The 18,752-nt window shown below is 32.8% G+C and overlaps 2 protein-coding genes across 2 annotated transcripts in view; one reads left to right on the top strand and one right to left on the bottom strand.

Annotated features, from left to right (window-relative positions):
- Positions 1–2,233, top strand: part of PLEKHG7 (pleckstrin homology and RhoGEF domain containing G7) — a 68,692-nt gene extending 66,459 nt beyond the window's left edge. The window contains exon 17 of the mRNA XM_008977054.4: positions 129–2,233. Within this exon, the coding sequence (XP_008975302.3) occupies positions 129–236 (108 nt within the window). The 3' untranslated portion in view covers positions 237–2,233. The remainder of the gene's footprint in view (positions 1–128) is intronic.
- A 324-nt stretch (positions 2,234–2,557) lies between these two features.
- Positions 2,558–18,752, bottom strand: part of EEA1 (early endosome antigen 1) — a 157,691-nt gene continuing 141,496 nt past the window's right edge. Inside the window, exons 22-29 of the mRNA XM_003823395.5 lie at positions 17,907–18,089; positions 11,979–12,164; positions 10,306–10,437; positions 9,140–9,325; positions 7,956–8,194; positions 7,558–7,678; positions 6,859–6,957; positions 2,558–6,146 (exon numbers count right to left, since the gene is read on the bottom strand). Of these exons, the coding sequence (XP_003823443.3) occupies positions 6,024–6,146; positions 6,859–6,957; positions 7,558–7,678; positions 7,956–8,194; positions 9,140–9,325; positions 10,306–10,437; positions 11,979–12,164; positions 17,907–18,089 (1,269 nt within the window). The 3' untranslated portion in view covers positions 2,558–6,023. The remainder of the gene's footprint in view (positions 6,147–6,858; positions 6,958–7,557; positions 7,679–7,955; positions 8,195–9,139; positions 9,326–10,305; positions 10,438–11,978; positions 12,165–17,906; positions 18,090–18,752) is intronic.

Below are 18,752 nucleotides of genomic sequence, written 5' to 3' on the forward strand. Positions count from 1 at the left end.
TTTCATTAGTCTTCAGTTTTAAAGAGCTGGTCAATAAATATAGCAGAAAATATTAGCCCAAATATGTGAGAAATTGTCAGCTTAACATTCTAATCTCTATTTATGTATTTTTTTCTTTTTTTCAACAGAAAACATGGATGGCACAAATAACAACTGCAATTTCTTGCTTTACCAAGAGTCAGGAAACCAAGAAAATATCTTTATTCACATTGCCCGCAGAATCCTCTGAAATTTAGGGACCTAAAACAAGTGGCATGTCTTTTTAGAAGATTATGGTTTAAGGTATAATTTCATTCAAACTTTTGTAACACTTAGCTAGTGATAAGCTAGAAGGAAATTTGCATTTTAAAGAAGTTTCAGAATTTGAAATTTTGAGCTAGGAAAATCCTCAGTATAGAGGAATAATGACTGCAACAAATTTGAACTCTGAGGAATTTCTTGACAAATATATACTGACATCCGGATTACCTTCTAATGCTTCCGTCAGGTTTGTAAGAGGTGTGAGTGAAGAAAGGTGCTAATTTGTAAAGGGTGAATGATCAGATAAATGGAGTATCAGAAGGAAAACAATGTCCACTGCTTATGTCCAATATGAACTCCAGCATCTTACTCTGTATCCATAAAATAATGAAACCAATTTTCCTTCATGGCCTGTCAATCAGTCTTAACCGCTTTATAGTCCTACCTCAAACATAATGATAAATCTTTAGATACAAAGCTTGATTGTTCTTTTAATATACAAAGCAATAAATAGGGGCTACATTTAAGTAGCAGTTTTAAAATTCCTATTCTCAAACTCATCTCAGGTATATAGTACTCTAACGTGGAAGTAGAAAATCCCAAAGACTAAATTCCATTACTTTAAGATAGGAAGAAAAAAAATCTGGCTTTCACCAGTTAACACTTTTGCATGGCTTTTCTTGGCCTGTTGTGAAGTGTACAGATTTTCATAGACATAGTAAGGTATCTGTCTCTTAACTTTATTTTTTGAAGAATGATGGTGTTTGCCATAAAAATACTTTCTGGTTTTGATTGGTGTGTGTGTGTGTGTTAGCACAGTACAGTCACTTAATTTTATTTGGCAGGACTTCAAATTTCTTCAGAATTTTTATCATGAAAGGCAGTTTGAATAATTATTATATTATCATGGCAGGATATATACTATTAACTACATTCAAGGAACTAGTTCTTAGGGTCAGATTATTGCATCAAAGGGAAGTCCACAAACTTCCATTTCAGAATCGTACCTTTTGCAATTTGCAAAGTGAAAGTAGTAAATTTATCAAATTTGGCTGCAAGACAACTGAAGCCTTAGCTGATTTTGTTAAGCTGAAGAATGGGGTAGAGAGGATAATGTTTGGGCAAGTCATGTGCCCAGTAATTCCTTGAGGAAGGTGAAATTTCACTATGCAAACAAAGCAGTAAAGACAAGTGCAGCAGAAAGGCTTTTGTACAAGGCAAGCACTATTAGAATGGAGACTAATAATCTCTTTATAATAATGTCAGAAATTTAATAGAAGAAAAAAAGGAAAATCTGGAGGACAGTAACTATTGTTAATAGCTAAGAATAAATGAGGTGGGGGGGAGGCAAAGGGGAGAATAGACTTCAAGCTTCAAGTGAATTCCTAGAGATGGCATCTGGATGGGACTGAAAGCAGTTATGTCCAGGAGAATACAATATAGAGTATGCAAGAGAAGATTTTATAAAGAAATTTCTGGTTAAAAAAAATTTTTACATTAACAATCATCTTGCAAATGTTTAGATATAAACTAACCTCGGAGGTGAGCAGTGGCCTAGGATGAGGTGGCCTCTCAAATTCCTTTAGTCCCATGAATCCAGCAAGCACAGACTTACATGTATAAAGGTAGTTTTCTCCCTCTGAATCTCATTAAAGGGAGAGACAGACTGACTAAACTAACAAAATATATAAAACAGCTCAAGAATATGCTGCACATAAACGAATTCTATAAAGCTCACAAAGTAACATGTCTAATATACAATATATTAGATGCTTGAGGATATGCACATTAAACTCTTTGGAGGGTTTAGAATGAAGCACATTCGAATGAAGGGATCACGGGGGTCAGAACAAAAACCATTCTAGAACCGTGGCTCCCAGGAAGAAAAAATAGCAAAAAACAATGGCACATTGGGCCTTCCAAAAAGTATCTTTGGGGAGGGGAGGGAGAAAAATAAATAAATAAATAAATAAATAAATAAATAAATAAATAATGTTTTAAGTATCTTTAAATGGTCATCTGGGTATTAAATGCAGACACACAATGAAATAAGGGGTTAATTACATATTTTTTATATTTGTTTTTAGTTTTGTTAATTCTCTACAATATTAAATGGAATGTCTAAGGCAAAATGGCATTAATAATTTCTCTTGAGATCAGGAATTTAATTACTATTCGAAATTGAACAACATTAAAACACCACTGTCTATATCCAAGTGCAAAGTCCTAATATTCTGTAAATAAATTAATGCAAAATGGTTAATACAGTGTTCTCTCTTTTGTTAGACAAAACAATTTATAGTCAGAATACAACTAGTTTAGAAAGAAATGTTTTTAATATAATATTTAAACATATTAAAAAAAGCAACAATTCAATAAGGATCCTTCCATTGTTCTTTATACAGATTTAAATGCTGTCACGTACTTTATCAGTTACATTTATAATTAATAACCTTCCAATCACTGAGTTTAGAAATTGCAGTATTTACTGAGCTAACCTTTCTCACAAAATAAGGCACAACTACATGATCACAAGTAGTAAACACAATACAAATAATGAACCCAAAAACTAAATGAGAAAATGTTCATGCAAAAGTATCTACAGAACTTATGAATATATGATCCAGTTCAAGGAATTACAGAATGTCATATACACAACTGCATTGTGTTACAATAAATTTATTACTTCTACACAGAAAGAACTTAGTGACTTCTAATTCTATTTTATACAATTTTACATAAATTTAGTAAGTTTATGCACAATATTCACATCTGCAACAATAACAAATTGATCATTAAAATTCAAGCTAAGGGCAATTAAGACACAATAATGTGTGGCACGTTATAATTACAGAATACCATTCATCAAGCTCATGTCTAGGAATACTATAATGGTGGCACATTTAAATCTTATGGATCAAATCATCCATGGTTTTATAGCCAAAGTGCATTTTTTTAAAAAAACTCCTATAGTCAAACAGGTCATGAATATCAAAATATATGATCATAATTTGCTCTCTACTTAAAAGCTAAACATTTTTATGCAAATGTAAGGTTAAAAAAAAGTGGCTTTAAAGTTCTCAAAACTATATAAAATAATCATAAAGACTTTTTAAGAGAGATGGGAAAATAACAAATTTGGCAGTTACTATTTAACATTACTGTCAGGAAACTATTAAAGTAGATAATTCCACATTAAGAGGTAGTTGAACAAAATGTTATTTATACACTGCATTGAGGTTTTTGTGTTTGTTTCCCTCATTTTTTCTTCAAAGGAACAAATCCTATACCAGCAGCTTTGTCTTCTTTCTATTAAAAAAAAAGTCTGTAGGTATAGTTTATTGTACACTAACCCAGCAAGACTTAATTTTAACTCACATTCTGTGCCGGGGTTTGGAATTTACTAACATTATGTCAATGTGCTTTTCATTAAAGCCAAGAGCTGTACATGCCAGCTTTAACTCACTGACAAAATAATAGTACCAGCAAACATGTAAAATGTACAGCCAATAAGGACTTCAAAGATGACTTTTTAATTAAAAGGAAAAAATTTAAAATTTTTATTTCCAAAACACATTAAATTGGGGAGAGTTAGTAGCAAAAAATGTTCGGTTTCATTTATATTATCAGTATAGTGGCCTATGGTAGGTAAATTACTCGGGACTTATGAAATGAAATTAGATAAAAATGAGAAAATCATTCAAACACCTATATATGGTTACTTGTTGTCTTAAAATTTTTTTGTGAATATTTTGGGGGTAAAGGGGAGACAGACAGAAGGCCTGGAGGGTGTTCAATTAGGAGACAAAGTAAACAAATATTCAAACCCAGATTTCTCATGGAATTTATTATCTCAAAAAAAAAAAAAAAACAGTGGTGCTGTGAACATCTGTGTTTTTCCAGCACACTTATTAAGTTATTTATATGTAAAAGGATAGAATTAAAACTATTTGGAAGGATTTATAAGTATATAAAAATGCATAAATAATTCAGTTTATATTATCCAACTATTATTTTTAATAAAGAGCCACTGTATTTCTTCATTATATATGTTCAAGGATATATGTTTATCCAAGTCCAGGGACTTAATCAATGTTCTTAATAGCTAATGACAACAGGGTTTACTTAAATTTTTTTTTAAATAATTAAACAAATATGTAGTGATCTCTTTAGTTTACATACACTGTAGGTATAGCATGAATATAATTTCATTTCAGAATATTTGAAAGCAAATAAATGTATATTAAAAACTATTTATTATAAATGAAATATTAACTACTGTTATAAAATGATTGCACTGAATGAATGTATAACTACACTTCTTCTCTAGAAAGATTAATAAACCAATATTAATAACTTCTCTCTTGAGATGTTTTACAATTTTCCAAATTAATAAGACTATGCTAAATTAAAGTTCGATTCCATTGTTCAGCATACAAATAAGCTAATTTCTTAGTTATCCTTAAGATGCTTAGCCATGCTGTTTCAGTTTTTATTGTAACTGGGATTCCTAAATGCATTTGTTTTTGGTGATACTCTATTTCTAGGTGTTAGTTACTTAAAGGGAATTTCACAACATTATTTTTGCAAAGTTAAAATTAAAACTGGGAACAGTTGACATGGAACACCAAATTCAGAACCATTTTAACTTTAAGTCAATTTTACAACTTTTAAAAATTCTTCCCAATGTCTTCTTATCATTTTATATTTTGTTTTCACCAATAAGACCACAGCAATATTAGTTACTAGCTTTAAGATGCAAAATTATAAAACAAATACATGAAGCTGATCTATGCTTGAAAGTGTTAAACCAAATAAAGGAAAAAATCAGATCTATGTAAAAAGCAAACTCAGGTTCCTGAAGATGCTAGAGAGACAAAATAAGGGTATGATATGAAGGCTGATCTCAAAAGACTTCCCACTTACAAGAAACCGAGAATAAGAACATTATACAATGTTTATTATTCATCCTCCAACTGACAGCGAGGGTAAGAAGCTTTCTAAGATTCTAAATGGACAATACGTGGGAGTTTAAGAAAGAGACAGAAAAAGACAAAAAGAAAAATTAACCCTATTCTTTCCAATACAACCCCAGATAACGGCAAATTGATTTTACAGAGGTTTTTGTAAAATCCACCCAAGAAAATTTAATTAATATTGTTAAAACAAAAACCATTTTTGAATTCATATTACTACATATTTTAAGATAAACTGTATTTAGAACACCCAAGTAGTAAATTCATAACATAACAATGCAACTGAACCATGAACCCACATATAAGAGAAAAAGGCAGAGGAAAGTGTTACAGTTCTGTGCATAACTTCACAAAGAGAATATTTAATATAATTAATGTGCTATTGTGCAACAAAAACAGCAACAAGTGATAATATCATCCATGTACATTTTTGTACATTAAATTTAGGAGAAAGAAGTAAGCTATGGAATTGCATTCTTCATTTGTGAATAATGAAATTATATTAAAAAAATACATTGCTATTTTCTGTCCAAAGTTTATTTACATTTCATTGGCTAATTCTAAACTTGGCATGAAAGCTATTCCAGGGGCTAAATGGGAAAAAAGTAATGAAAGATGATAAGCCCAAGTCTCACAAAAATAGAAGAGTTTTACTTGATATCCATAACATTCCAAAATATACTAATTCCTATTTGGTCTAGTATTGCAACCAGTGTCCAAACCAAATAGTAGTCCAAGACCTCTATTAAGTACATTTATTAAAAATCTAATGTTAGTGTAATATTACTCTGAAGTTGTGATAACCCATTATCCTTGCAAGTCATTGAAACATGCATCACAGACACGAACAGGCTTCTTGGAGGAAGGAGTTAAGGCATTTTTGGCTGAACATTCAGCACAGAAGATATTTCCACACTGTCGGCAGTGATGCTGTAAATGACAAAAATTAAACAATTTCAAGAATAAAAACTATACCAAAAGTATTATGAAACTACATGAATACCACCAACTACACTATGAAGGTACATTAGCTTTCAAGTCATTGGTATATTATTTAATGATATGTTTCAATATGTTAACTTAATCTCTTTGTTATAATTAAATTGAATGCTTCCTATTTATCAAACACTATGCTAAACATTTTACGTAGAATTTATTATGGAACTCTCAAAAGAACCAGAGGAGGCATTTAAAAAGTTTTTATAAAGTATCTCTATCAAATGAAAAACTATTCCTATTTGCCAAATGTTTCAGGCACTAATGTCTCCAAAAGAAATATAAACTTAAGTCATTAACACAATGGTAGTATTTAGAATATATTTTTAAAATACCTCTGCTTTTTCTTCCTTTAAAGAACCCAATGATTACTAAAACATGAGTTTAATATTGGTGCACTGATTCAGAAAATGATTGTCCCAGACAGTAACTAAGTTGGAAGACAAGGACTGAATTTAAAAGTAAAATTCAAACACATATGCTAACCAGAAGCTAGACTGCATGAAGTGATTCTATGTTGTTGTTAAAGTTTACTGATAAACAGAAAATTATTCTGTCAAATGAAGGACTATTTTGATGGTTAAAACATTAATTATCAGTGACAAATGAAATCCAGAAACATAGTTACATGAACAAAATTATTTACCCGTCTCACTGTTACTGAAAAGCCTTTCCCACAGGCCATACAGTTTTGTACTTCATTGTCTTCGGCCCACTTTCTATTCAACGCTTGTGTATGTTTGATCTGTTTTTTAAAAAAGTATCGATATATTATAGTATTCAACATTTTAAAGAATGCTAGATTATTTCTAACTTGCTGCCAGAGTTCTATAAAATTTTGACTATATGACCCATGAAATAAAAATTTAAAAATCAGAAATACACTGGTCAGCTTCTATTGTCAAAAGTAGCTATACTCATAAATCTGAATGACAAAATAAAATTAATTGAATTTTATTCCTGAAATATCTTGCTAACCTTTGCTGATTTCCAATCCATTCTAAACATAATGATGAATCTTCCCTGGTGACTCTGAGAATATACTCAGATCGCTTCTTTAACACATACTGACTCATATATTCTTTGGTATTCTTGAATTTTGTAGTTCTTTCCGTATACTAACAATTAATGAATGACATGGCTTTCTAATGAATCTCTGAGGTCTCTGAAACAAGTTCTTTACTTTTATATTTAATTATCCACAAAACCTACAATACTGCTAAACAGAGAGTAGCTATTTGAAAGTATTTATAAAACATGAGATTTTTTAAAAGGTAAAAATATGCTTTTCACTAATAAGCCAATTCTAGACTAAAAAACTGCTTCATATCCATAGGTGACTGACCTGAAGTGATTGGTTTTCTCTGCCCAGCTCCTGCACTGCTGCAGTTGTATTATCCAGCTTTCTTTGCAATTCTAATACTTTGGTTTGAAGCTTTTCTATTTCACCTTCTCCTTTAAGACATCTGGAATAGATTGCAAAGAGGTAATTAATTTTTTAGAAAATCATTTAAAGACCCTTCTAGGGTATAGATAATGGACTACTTTAGTAATTTAAAATATATGATACATTAATTTTGACTATCTGATTGTTTTACAGGTTAATTTTTAAATGGCTACTTAAATACCTATAGAGGCTTATGCACTTTTCTCAAGATTCTTCTATTTTTAAAAACTATGGAATATGACAATCTTTTTATCACTTACAATGGAAATAAACTAATTTTACTAGATATCAATCACCTTTCCAGTAGTGCTCTCCTTTCATCTTGATTATTCTGAACCGTTGCTTCTAATACTGCAATTTCACCCCGTAAGTCATCCGTTTGTTTCTCAAGCTCACTAACTCTCCGTTGACTAGATTGCCACTCCTTCTTCACAGTGCCTAAGTTTTCATTTAATGCTGTAATCTGCATGGTAAGTTTAGCCTCATTTTCTTCATGCTTCTTCATTCCTACTTCCTTTTCTTTTATTTCGGAATGCTGAAAAAAAGGAAAAGTTGGGGGGAAATCTATTACAAAAGTAGTGCAAAATAAATGTAAGTGATTTATTACATTTAAAATACTGGCAATATAAATACTATTGCTTCTTCGGGAATGGAGGCAGGAGAACATATTTCATTACACATTAATAAAACTGATTCCACAAGCATCTATGTAATATGAATTGGCTCAAAGGTCAAAATGCTGAAATGATGGATAGTGACCATCATGATGGTGAGCTAAAGTGACACAATGTGAGATCTTTCTTCTTCTCCACCAGAGCAGGAAAGACACATATGGTTAGGGATAGCAAGGTGCCCTAGAGACAAAGCTGAAATTTCCTTATTCGTCCCAATTCCATATGCTTTCTTTTCTCTATCAGTCTGCCAAAAACCATTATGAAACCTTCAAATGACTGTTTGAAGTTAAAATTGAAACTCTTCAACTAAAATATTCAATGGCCAAGTTATCTGGGCATATTTGGACTTAATTCAACAGAGGAAAGCCAGATGCTTCCCATTTGGCATGTGCAACTTAGGAAAGGAAAAGCAGACTTTGTTCATCATAATTTCAAACTCAAGTTTCCGCTCCCCCTTATCAACATTCGTTTTGACCCAACAAATGGGTTTAACATGACTAGCATTCACACCATTTACCAGATCTACGTAGTTGTGGGGTTGTTTAACTTCTGACACTTAAAAAACAAAAAAAATTTTTTAATTTTATTTCATTTCAATGTTCACTTATAAAAACAGAAATATGGTTACAGGGTAAAATATTTCCAACCACATGTCAGCTATGTAAATAAATCAGATCTCCTTCCTTAATCAAAAACTAAAATGTTAGGAAAGCATTTCAATCAGATCTTATAAGTAGAACAGTCCTCTCACTGGATTGATTTAAAGCTCTACTGCAAAACACACTTCCCCCGATTAACTCACTGACCAACTTAGCTTCTTTCTCAATAAATTCTTTCTTCAGCTCCTCTTCTTCCTTTTTCACCTGGTCTTTTAGTATCTGCTGATTTCTCTTCTCCTGTTCAACAGCTGCCTTCAGGGAGTCCGCTTTTCCTTGAAGTTCTAATTTCTGCTGAATTAGAAGCTGTTTAGCATCTTTAAGATTTGTTATCTCCTGTTGAAAAAGTAGGGCCAAAAATAAATCATCCTTCATAGTAAATATTTCAAAATTTGGCTAAAATTTATGCAATTTATCACAATAGATCAAATATAGGTTTTACCCACTTATGAAATTCTTAAAGTTCAGTATTTTAAAGAATTGGTTAAAAAGATACAAGATTATAGTATGTCTTGCTCAACAATCATTTAAATCCAGGTGACAAAAATGTATACATTTTGATTATGTGGAGAAAAAAAAACAAACTGTACTCTCTATTTTCCCTTTCCTCACTTAACATTTACTGGTCATCATTTAGTTATCACACACTGAGTTACGTTCTGGGGATATAACATAAAGATGAATTATACACATTCCCTGATTTAAGGAAGTCACATTCTAGAGGACAGAGGAACATAAAGAGATAATTAATTATAAACCAAAATGATAACTATGCTTACAGACATAAAGGACATTATGAGTGCTCTCAAGAAAGAATCTAACCTTTTTTTAAGAAATTAGTATTTTACAAAGCAAATAATAGACAATTAGTTTTCTTCAATGTGTACCCTATCTATGCTTATAACAGGTAAAATGTTAAAAATAACAGATTATGAAAGGACTTTAGGAAGAAAAATAATTGAATAAACAATCCCTTTAAATCTTACTTCTAAACTCTTTCATATTTTGAAATTTACTACCTGTGAGCATAATTTTCTAAATCAATACATCTCTTGATTATCATTTCAATGAGATCCAAACTCTTAGGGTTACTTTGCTTCATTGGGTAATGTGAAAACAAATGTAGCAATTTCAATATGTGTACGGGTATTATGCAATACAAAAGCACTCTGGCAAGAGTATTTGTCAGAAACAACAGAACAATTTGCCTAGCACATAGCAAGTTCTCAATAAATAAATAAATATGTATGGGTATATATATTTCTTTAAAGAGCAATATAACACAGAAGGCAGGAGAAATGATTATCTTAACATACCTTTATGCTTTCTAGTTTGTGGGACTTGAGTTCTTCGTTTAGTTTAGTGATTTCTTTTTCTTGTCTACATTTAATTTCTTCTATCTCTGCCAATTTAGACTTCTCATTTACCAGTTCTTTTTCTTTCAGTGACTGTAGAAAAATGATATATTTTAAAATTATTTTAAAGCAAATACTTAAATGAAAATGGGTGTAATAAAAATGACTGCTACTATTGATGACACTGGCTCTACCCCTTTCTACCTAACTTGGGCAAATTACTTACCCTCTCTTGGTTCTTGGCTGTTTCCTTATTTATACAGTGTGAACAATAATAAAATAATTGTAAAGATTAAATAGTTATAGTTAATATTGTGAGATAAATTGTACCTGGTCAGAGTAATGATACTGCAAAACTACGATTCTTACTCTTATAACTCCTATTTTATTACTATCACTATCTTTATATAAGGTATCTAGTTAGGATATTATCTCAGTTAATCTCTAGTATATGTAGACTTCTAAATCTCCATTTTCTAGGTGAAGAAACAAAGGTTTAAGAGACATAAAATAATCTATCAGAGATAGAGCCAAAACCAAAGCAAGTCTGTATGATCTAAAGCTCACACAACTAAACTCCTATAAACAACAGTTGTTTTTCTTTTTGAAACAGGGTCTCATTCTATCACCCAGGCTGGAGTGCAGTGGTATGATCATGGCTCACTCACTGCAGCCTTGACCTCTCAGGCTCAAGCTATCCTCCCACCTCGGTCTCCCGAGTAGGTGGGACTACAGGCGTGCACCACCATGCCCAGCTAAATTTTTTTTTTTTAATAGAGACAAGGTCTCACTATGTTGCCCAGGCTGATCTTGAACTCCTGGGCTCAAGCAATCCCTCCTCCTTGGCCTCTGGGAGTGCTGAGATAACAGGCATGAGCCATCAAACCTGGCCTTATGAACAAGAGTTCTGTCAGAATTCTCTAAACTTGAAGCACAAATCATGAATTTCATTCCAGCTTCACCATCACCCACCCACAGAACATTTTTAAATTAAATTTCAGGAACTGAACCATTTAGAATTTACCAAGAATTTCAGGGAATATACACTGCAGAGTAATATCCTGTCAGCTAACAGGAATATATGATTTCAACTATAAAACAAAAAATAAACTCTTTCCTAGGATCTGAATTTTTCTTTCATATAGAATTTAAAGTGATTTTTAAAATGTACTGGTCATATATTAGTAAACCAATGCTTTCAACTTTGAAACTTAATAAACTCCTTAGACAATCTGGTTCTTAATTTTAAGAATTCTTAACATGTTTAAGAATTATTTCTAGATCTTTTATTATCTCATTCACACATCTAAAGGATAATACGTTATATGAGAAATAGTTGAGGAACTATATTATCTTTTCTGCAATAACCAAGGGTCTATGGTGTGAAAAATTGACTTGTTTGTAAAACTAAAGAAGAGCAGTAAGAAAAAAGGGTAGAAATAACAAGGAGGCCATTAAGAAGTACTTCCTAGCATTAAAATCCCAATGATCAAAAGTGTCAGAAACTAGAGGTCCCCCTGAGAGAGCTGTTGAAAATAAGGATGATGCCTGTACTAAATAAGAGGTTTGACTGGATGATCTCTAAGACAATTGTAACTCTAAGACTGTAGATTTAGGTCAGAAACATGCAATACCTTTTCTTTCTGAATGTCTTGTAGTGCTTTACATCGCTCCTGCAATTGCTGTTCTTTCTTTGCTGAATCCTGCTCCAATGTAGCCTTGGCAGTCTTCAGTTCTTGAATCAATTTATTTTGATTTCCAATTTGATTTCTGTTTGAAATCAAGTCCTCCTGTGCTAGAGAAAGCTTCTCTTCTACAGACTTACAAAAACAATTTTCCCAAATTATTATATGCCATGTTTTTAGTAAATTCAACAGAAACGTAGTTAATATAAACATTGTAGAAAGCAATAAACTATAAAAAGATAGCATATTATACCCTTCAGTAAGACAGGTAAAAGAGAAAGAATTCTAAAATATTAACTCTCTTGCTTATAGAAAACATTTATAATATAAAATATTTAGTAAAATGGAAGCAATTCCAAAGCCTCCAAAAATAATCTATTTACTGATAAATATTTAAAGTATTTGCTGAATGTTGATCACATCTTCAATATTGGCTAGTTGATATGAAAGAATACCAAATAAGTAGGGACCATATCAGATACACTCAGAGAACATATATATGGTTAAAGTCATAAGGCAGTGTGAAAGAAAACAATTTTAAAAGAGATATAATTAAATGCTTCATTATACATACATATACATTTGGTAGGTTCTATGATGTCCCTTGATATGCTAAAAATATTAATAAATAGTATGGTGTTATGATATAGTGTTTTTTGTCCAGGGTTCCTGAATCACAACTCCCACATCCTTTGTTACAGTTTTTTGTTACAATGTTGGGTATGTTAGGCCTCAGGAAACAGAATCTCGTCTCCTGCCCTCCTTCCACTGGTCCCTAGGCAGACCTCTAATCTTCTTCCCCACCCCATTTTCTGATTGTGAGTCTTAAGACTCTTCCCTGAAAGGGTCCTGCCTCATAGCCTGGGTGAAAGAATGCTTCCATAAAAATCCAAGAGAACTGGGTTTGGGGAACTTCTAGATAGCTGAACATACGGAGCCTGGAGGGTGGCATGCCCGGGGAGGGCATAGAAGCTCTGTGCCCCTTCCCCCATATCACCCAACACATCTCTTCATCTGTATTCTCTGTAATATCCTTTATAATAAATCAGTAAATGTAAGTAAGTTTTCCCTGAGTTCTGTGAGCTGTTCAGCAAACTAATTGAACCCAAAGAGGGTGTCATGAAAACCCCAACTTGAAACTAGCTAGTTGGTCAGAAGTTCTGGAAGCCTGGATTAATGATTGGTGTTTGGAGTTGTAGGGAGCAGTCTTGGGAATTGAGCCCCCAATCTGTGGGATTTGACACTATCTCTAGGGAGATACTGTCAGAATTAAATTGGAAGACACACAGTTGGTGTCTGCTTCTTGGTGTGTGTGGGAAAATCCCCATATGTTTGGTCACAGAAGTCTTCTGTGTTGATGATTGTTGTGGTGTGAGAGTAGGGGAAAAACACAATTTGAGAGAGTTTTTCCTGAAACAAATAGGAAGGATTATTTTGTCATGGAATAAAAATAACAACTTCACAGCTGACAACCTGATCAAGTGAACAAAAAGAGAAAATTCAGCCAAACATAGAATGAGGCTCTATCCTGAGAAGGCACACTGTCCTCTTCTCATTTATATCATAGAAGTAGTGATTGTCATTTAACATAGTCCATAGTTGTTGACTGTTTTAAAGCCCAAGTATTTTGAGAAGAAGAAGTTGGAGAAAGGGGAAGCTTTTTCACTCATGACACTTCAGTTGGGGATAAATATGGTAACAGGTAGATAATGGGTATGGTAGGAACCTTGCCACTCTCAGCTGCTACTGCGAAGAATCAGCAGGGTAAGAGATCCAACTGATCTCTTCCATCAGATCTGGAAAAAGCTGATCTTTCTTATTCTGGAGATACAGCTCCTTTGAAAAGGAGGCAGAAAACGTAATTTAGCAAAGGATCCTTGCTGAGTAGGCTTGTATACAGCAAGTACTCAGTAAAAAAAAAGAAAGATGAAATAAATAAATAAAGATCTTATTTATGAGGATTCTTAAGCTTCCTGAAAAAGAAAGTTTACTTCTTACCAGTAACCCAGTTACGTCTTTCTGATATAAATTAAATCTTAATTTTCAATGACTGCCAGTAGAACACTAAACCCCTTGAGGCTTTTTTCAGGGAAGAATTAACATCAGCTAGTTCTTCACTAATCCAGCACCTAAACATTAATTGAGAACACTGCTAAGACAGAACAGGAGGGTACAAGCTGGTCTTTGACTTAAGGGAGTTGAGTACATCGCCCAAAAAGCAGAACAGGCATGTAAAATGGAAGCTACACAGGGCAGGAGAGTATATGCTATGTGCCAAATGCACAGAAAAACAGTGAGTGTGAGATGCTGTGGAGTGGGGTTTACAGAAGGCTCTATACCACATGTGGGAACTGACCTATATGTCACAAAGGGTGAGAGTGATTTCACATAAAAAAGGAGAAAAGTTGACAAAGTCCAGTTCAAACAGTCTACAGCAACTGTAATTAGTTAATAGAGATCCTGATCTAATGTTTAAAAATACCAACGCTTGCTAGAGCCTGGAAAGCAACCCTAACCTCTAACCACAAGATTTCCAAAAAGCCCATGGTTTAAATAACAGCCTATAAAATGTTAAACTCACAAAACCCAGTGACTGATTTTTTAAAGTCAAGCTCAAAATTTGGACTGCTCCATGAAATCCTTTCTGAACATGCCAAGACATGTTTTCCCCTGCCTCTGAACTTTCATCTACATCATTCAATGACATAGATGAACATTTATACTGCCATGCATTTTAAATGTTCTTTTCATCTTTCTTATTGCAGATTATAATAATATTGCATATTATTTCCTCTGCTCAGCATCTCTTCCCTCAGAGAACCCTCTCTCCCATTCCATGGTTTTGTTGGGACTATCTTTAACCCATCTACTCCCCTTGAAACAGGCAAATCCCTAAATGGATCAAATACCAACCTTGACCCTGATTACGCCAATCACATTATAGTACCCCAGTAAACAAATGATTTCTGCAGTGTTCCATGGTAGCTGTTGTTTTTGTCTATTCAGCAAGTTTTCCCATACTTTCTTAAAAAAAAAAAAAAAAACCTTCATATTTTTAGTTGTTTTTTCTTGATTTCTGATGAAATGATATAGAGAGAGTACTAGGCTAAGAAGATTTATATTTAATCCTAAATCTATTATCCTAGAATTTTCACTTCACTCAGGGTGTAAATTTTACAGTTAAATTCTACCTCTACCTTTCCTGGACAACAAAGAGTGGTGTACAGCATAGCCAATCTGAAATATCCAGTCAACAAACTTAAGTACTTCATAAATAATCCAGCAGATGGGGCTAAAGGCATAGATCGGGCCAGGCTACCTTCCATTCTACTGGTGTCTAGGTATATACACTGTTAGCCCATGCTCTACACTGTCAACCCATGGTAGATAGCCTTGAAGTAGTTAGGTATCATGTTACAAGGCTCTGAATCTCTCCTCTTCTCTCTCTTATACACAAGACCATCCAACATCATTGAAGCAAAAGAAAAATAATAACTGATAGCCATCTCTTATCCTAGTCTATAAATATCATCTGAACTTCCCTAGGAATTGACTATTTTTTTTAATTAGCTTCTTAAGTAGTTCATACACTTCTCATTTTAAAAGCATTTTATATAAAATTTACCAATCTTTTATTTTGTTAAAAAATTATAGTGAAATGATGAAAGAATGGCAGACTTTGAATCAGAACTAAGATTTAACCATGGTTCTGTTATTGTACAGCAGTAGGCCTGTCTTCTCTGCAAAAGGAAGCACTGGGCCTGCTCTCTTTGGCAAAAGCAAGCTTTGGAATAGAGGATCTATCCAAGGTCCCTTAACAGTTGTAAAACTCTATGGCAGCCTTGTCCCTCAGCTTTCTCTTTTTGCCCATATTTACATTTGAGTTATTCTTTCATGTATGAAATTATTAGTACACAACATAGCTTTCAAGCATAATAAAAATCGCTGGCTTAATGAAAGAATATCAATCAAATCAATTAACATTGATTAATTTAATGTTGGTTCCTGTTACTAGCTTATGCTTTGGGTAAATGACATCCATATGGAAAGAGTGTGATTTCTATAAGACTTTTCCAATCAATCATTAAGTTTCATCTCTTCTATCATTTAAATATCCTTCAAATTCATCCACTTTTCTCCATCCTTGCTATTACCAGCCCACACCACCATCGTCTTGCACTTAGACTACTGCAAAGTCTTCTGGTCTTCAGATTCAGCCCTGTTTCTCATTCCTCAATCTGCAGTGAGTCATTTGCCTAAAATACAAATGTAAGTAACTCCCTTTAGTGGTTCCTCACTGTTCTTAGGCTAAGCCCAAACTCCTCCACAAAGCTTCCTTGACTTTCAATACTTTCAATAGTGTTGTAAGGTCAAATAATAATAATTTAACACTACCTAAATCTTGTGTGGTATTTTTTCTTAATAACAACTATTGCTAATTTTTACCTCCAGATAAACAGATAGATACATAGATAGATACATAGATATTCTACTGGCACTATGAAAATTCTTTCACCCAATTTCCTATCTCTTTGTCAAATCCTTGCAGCCAGGTATGGGTTCAGTCCTTTTGTTTCTTCTCTCTCTCCCATTAATCTCCTCTATTTCATCCTCTTTAATGTTCATCCCAGTTCTAATCAACTCATACCTCGACTATTAGAATTTATGGAGAAAGGAAGTTAGTAACCTCTTAACTCATCTCTCCACCACTAGTCTATCCCAGGTCCAATTCAAGCTGTCTGCAAACCACTACCAGGTTGTTTTCTAAAGTACTATTTTCTTCATTTTACTCCTCTATTTAGACTTTTCACTTTTTCCCCTCAAATATAAAATCCAATCATCTTTGCTAGGCATCTAAGATACTTCACAATTTAGATCCAACCTTTTAAACCTTAATTCCAAACATAAACTAGTACGCCAGCAAGGCAATTATGTTAACTGTCTGCTTGCTTTATTCATTCTCACTATGGCACCTTTTCTCAAATGTGCCCCTGAATAAAATGACCTTTCTCCGGAGTCTCTGTGTATTCAAATTCAGGACCTAATCAAGTCCCACCTCCTTCATAATTCCTTATAACAGCCTATGGATAAAATATATGCTCCCTATCTAAATAAAACACTTTAATATTCTTTCATTCTCAGAATTTTGCAATATGCACTTTAAATAAACAAAATCCCAAACATAGGAAAGAAACAGATAAAGCATTTCCCCTTAACAAAAAGAGAGACAGAAAAAAAACTGGCTGAATCCTCTGTGAGAGAACACAAATATTCCATTTTCCTTAGAAAACTGGTACCTTCCTGTGACCTAAAAATTGTTTACCCTTTTCCCATTATCCTTCAATTTAATAAACTTGATACTTTATCTAATCAAATAATATTACCAAAGACAAAATTTCTATACATTGTTATATAATTAAGGATAAGTTTATTTTGAGCTATAATCTCCTAATTTTAATCATTAGGCAATCCAGTAATATTGGGAACTTGACAAATATTATAACTAATGTCAGAATTGCCTGACAAGCAATGGTAAAATTGCTTGCATTTTTCCACAAGTGGTTTACATTTAAAACTTAACAGCAGCCTATCTTTAAAGTTATTCACACACAAAGACAGCATAATACTTACATAAGTTAACAGTGTCACAATTAAGATATATCCAAATTATCTTACTATTATAAATATGTCATTTTAAAATGCCCACATTTTAAACAATTTTTTAAAGCATGCTAATACAAAATAACAATTTAATAGAAAACAGCACACTATTCCACAAATACTAACATTTCCTTGCCCATTTGGATTCAAATAGATCATTTAATAAATGTCTATAAAACTTACTGAGATTTTATGGTACAGTATAGTTTACTATACCTTAAGATCTTGCCTGGTGGCTAGAAGTTCAGATTCCCTCCCATAGAAATCAGATTGAAGCTGTTTGAAAGTTTCCTGACTTTTTTCATAGTTGTTTTGTAATACTGATATTTTCTCTTTCTCTGCTGCAAGTTCCTGGGCTGCCTGTGTTAACTGCTGCTGTAGTTTATTCTCAAGCTCTGTCTGAAACATACAATAGTTATTTAAAACAGTATGCATTCCAAAAACCAATTACAAATATAAAGTAAAATCCAGACAACTAGAAGAAAATTCCAAACAATAAGATGAACTGTACTTATGCCCCAAATTTCTACCTCAATAGGGTAAATTACTTATAAAGTCAAAGAATTACAAAATCTAACAAGTCTCAATTTAAAGAACATAAAATACAAAAGTAATTAATTTTTTTTTTTTTTAAAAGGCATTTCACTGGGAAGTACTATCAGGTCTCGGGAGAAAGAGTAACAACTACATTCTGAGGGAGCATGCAGTGCTAGATGCCTCAGCTGACGTAATTTAAGGTGGAACTAAGGGAAACTTGTACATGAAAGAAAGTAAGAAGCCATTACTTTGTTGAAGTATTAATATATAGTTTCTACTCTTGGAAATTCAAGAATAACTTAGGAAATTTCTACAGGTCATCTTAATTAATATCAAGGCAGAAAAAGAAAATCTCACAAAGTTTTAAAGCTCCTCTAAACTCTAAACTTGTCTTTAGTCTTCAAGAAGATTCAGGAGATATGCACAAATTATGACATAGTTAAAACATATACATATGCATAGTATGAAAAATAGGTATTTTACTTTCAAAATACACTACTTCAATAAAATTGCTATTGAAGTCAT

Source organism: Pan paniscus, chromosome 10, assembly GCF_029289425.2.
Source record: "Pan paniscus chromosome 10, NHGRI_mPanPan1-v2.0_pri, whole genome shotgun sequence".
Taxonomy (NCBI): domain Eukaryota; kingdom Metazoa; phylum Chordata; class Mammalia; order Primates; family Hominidae; genus Pan; species Pan paniscus.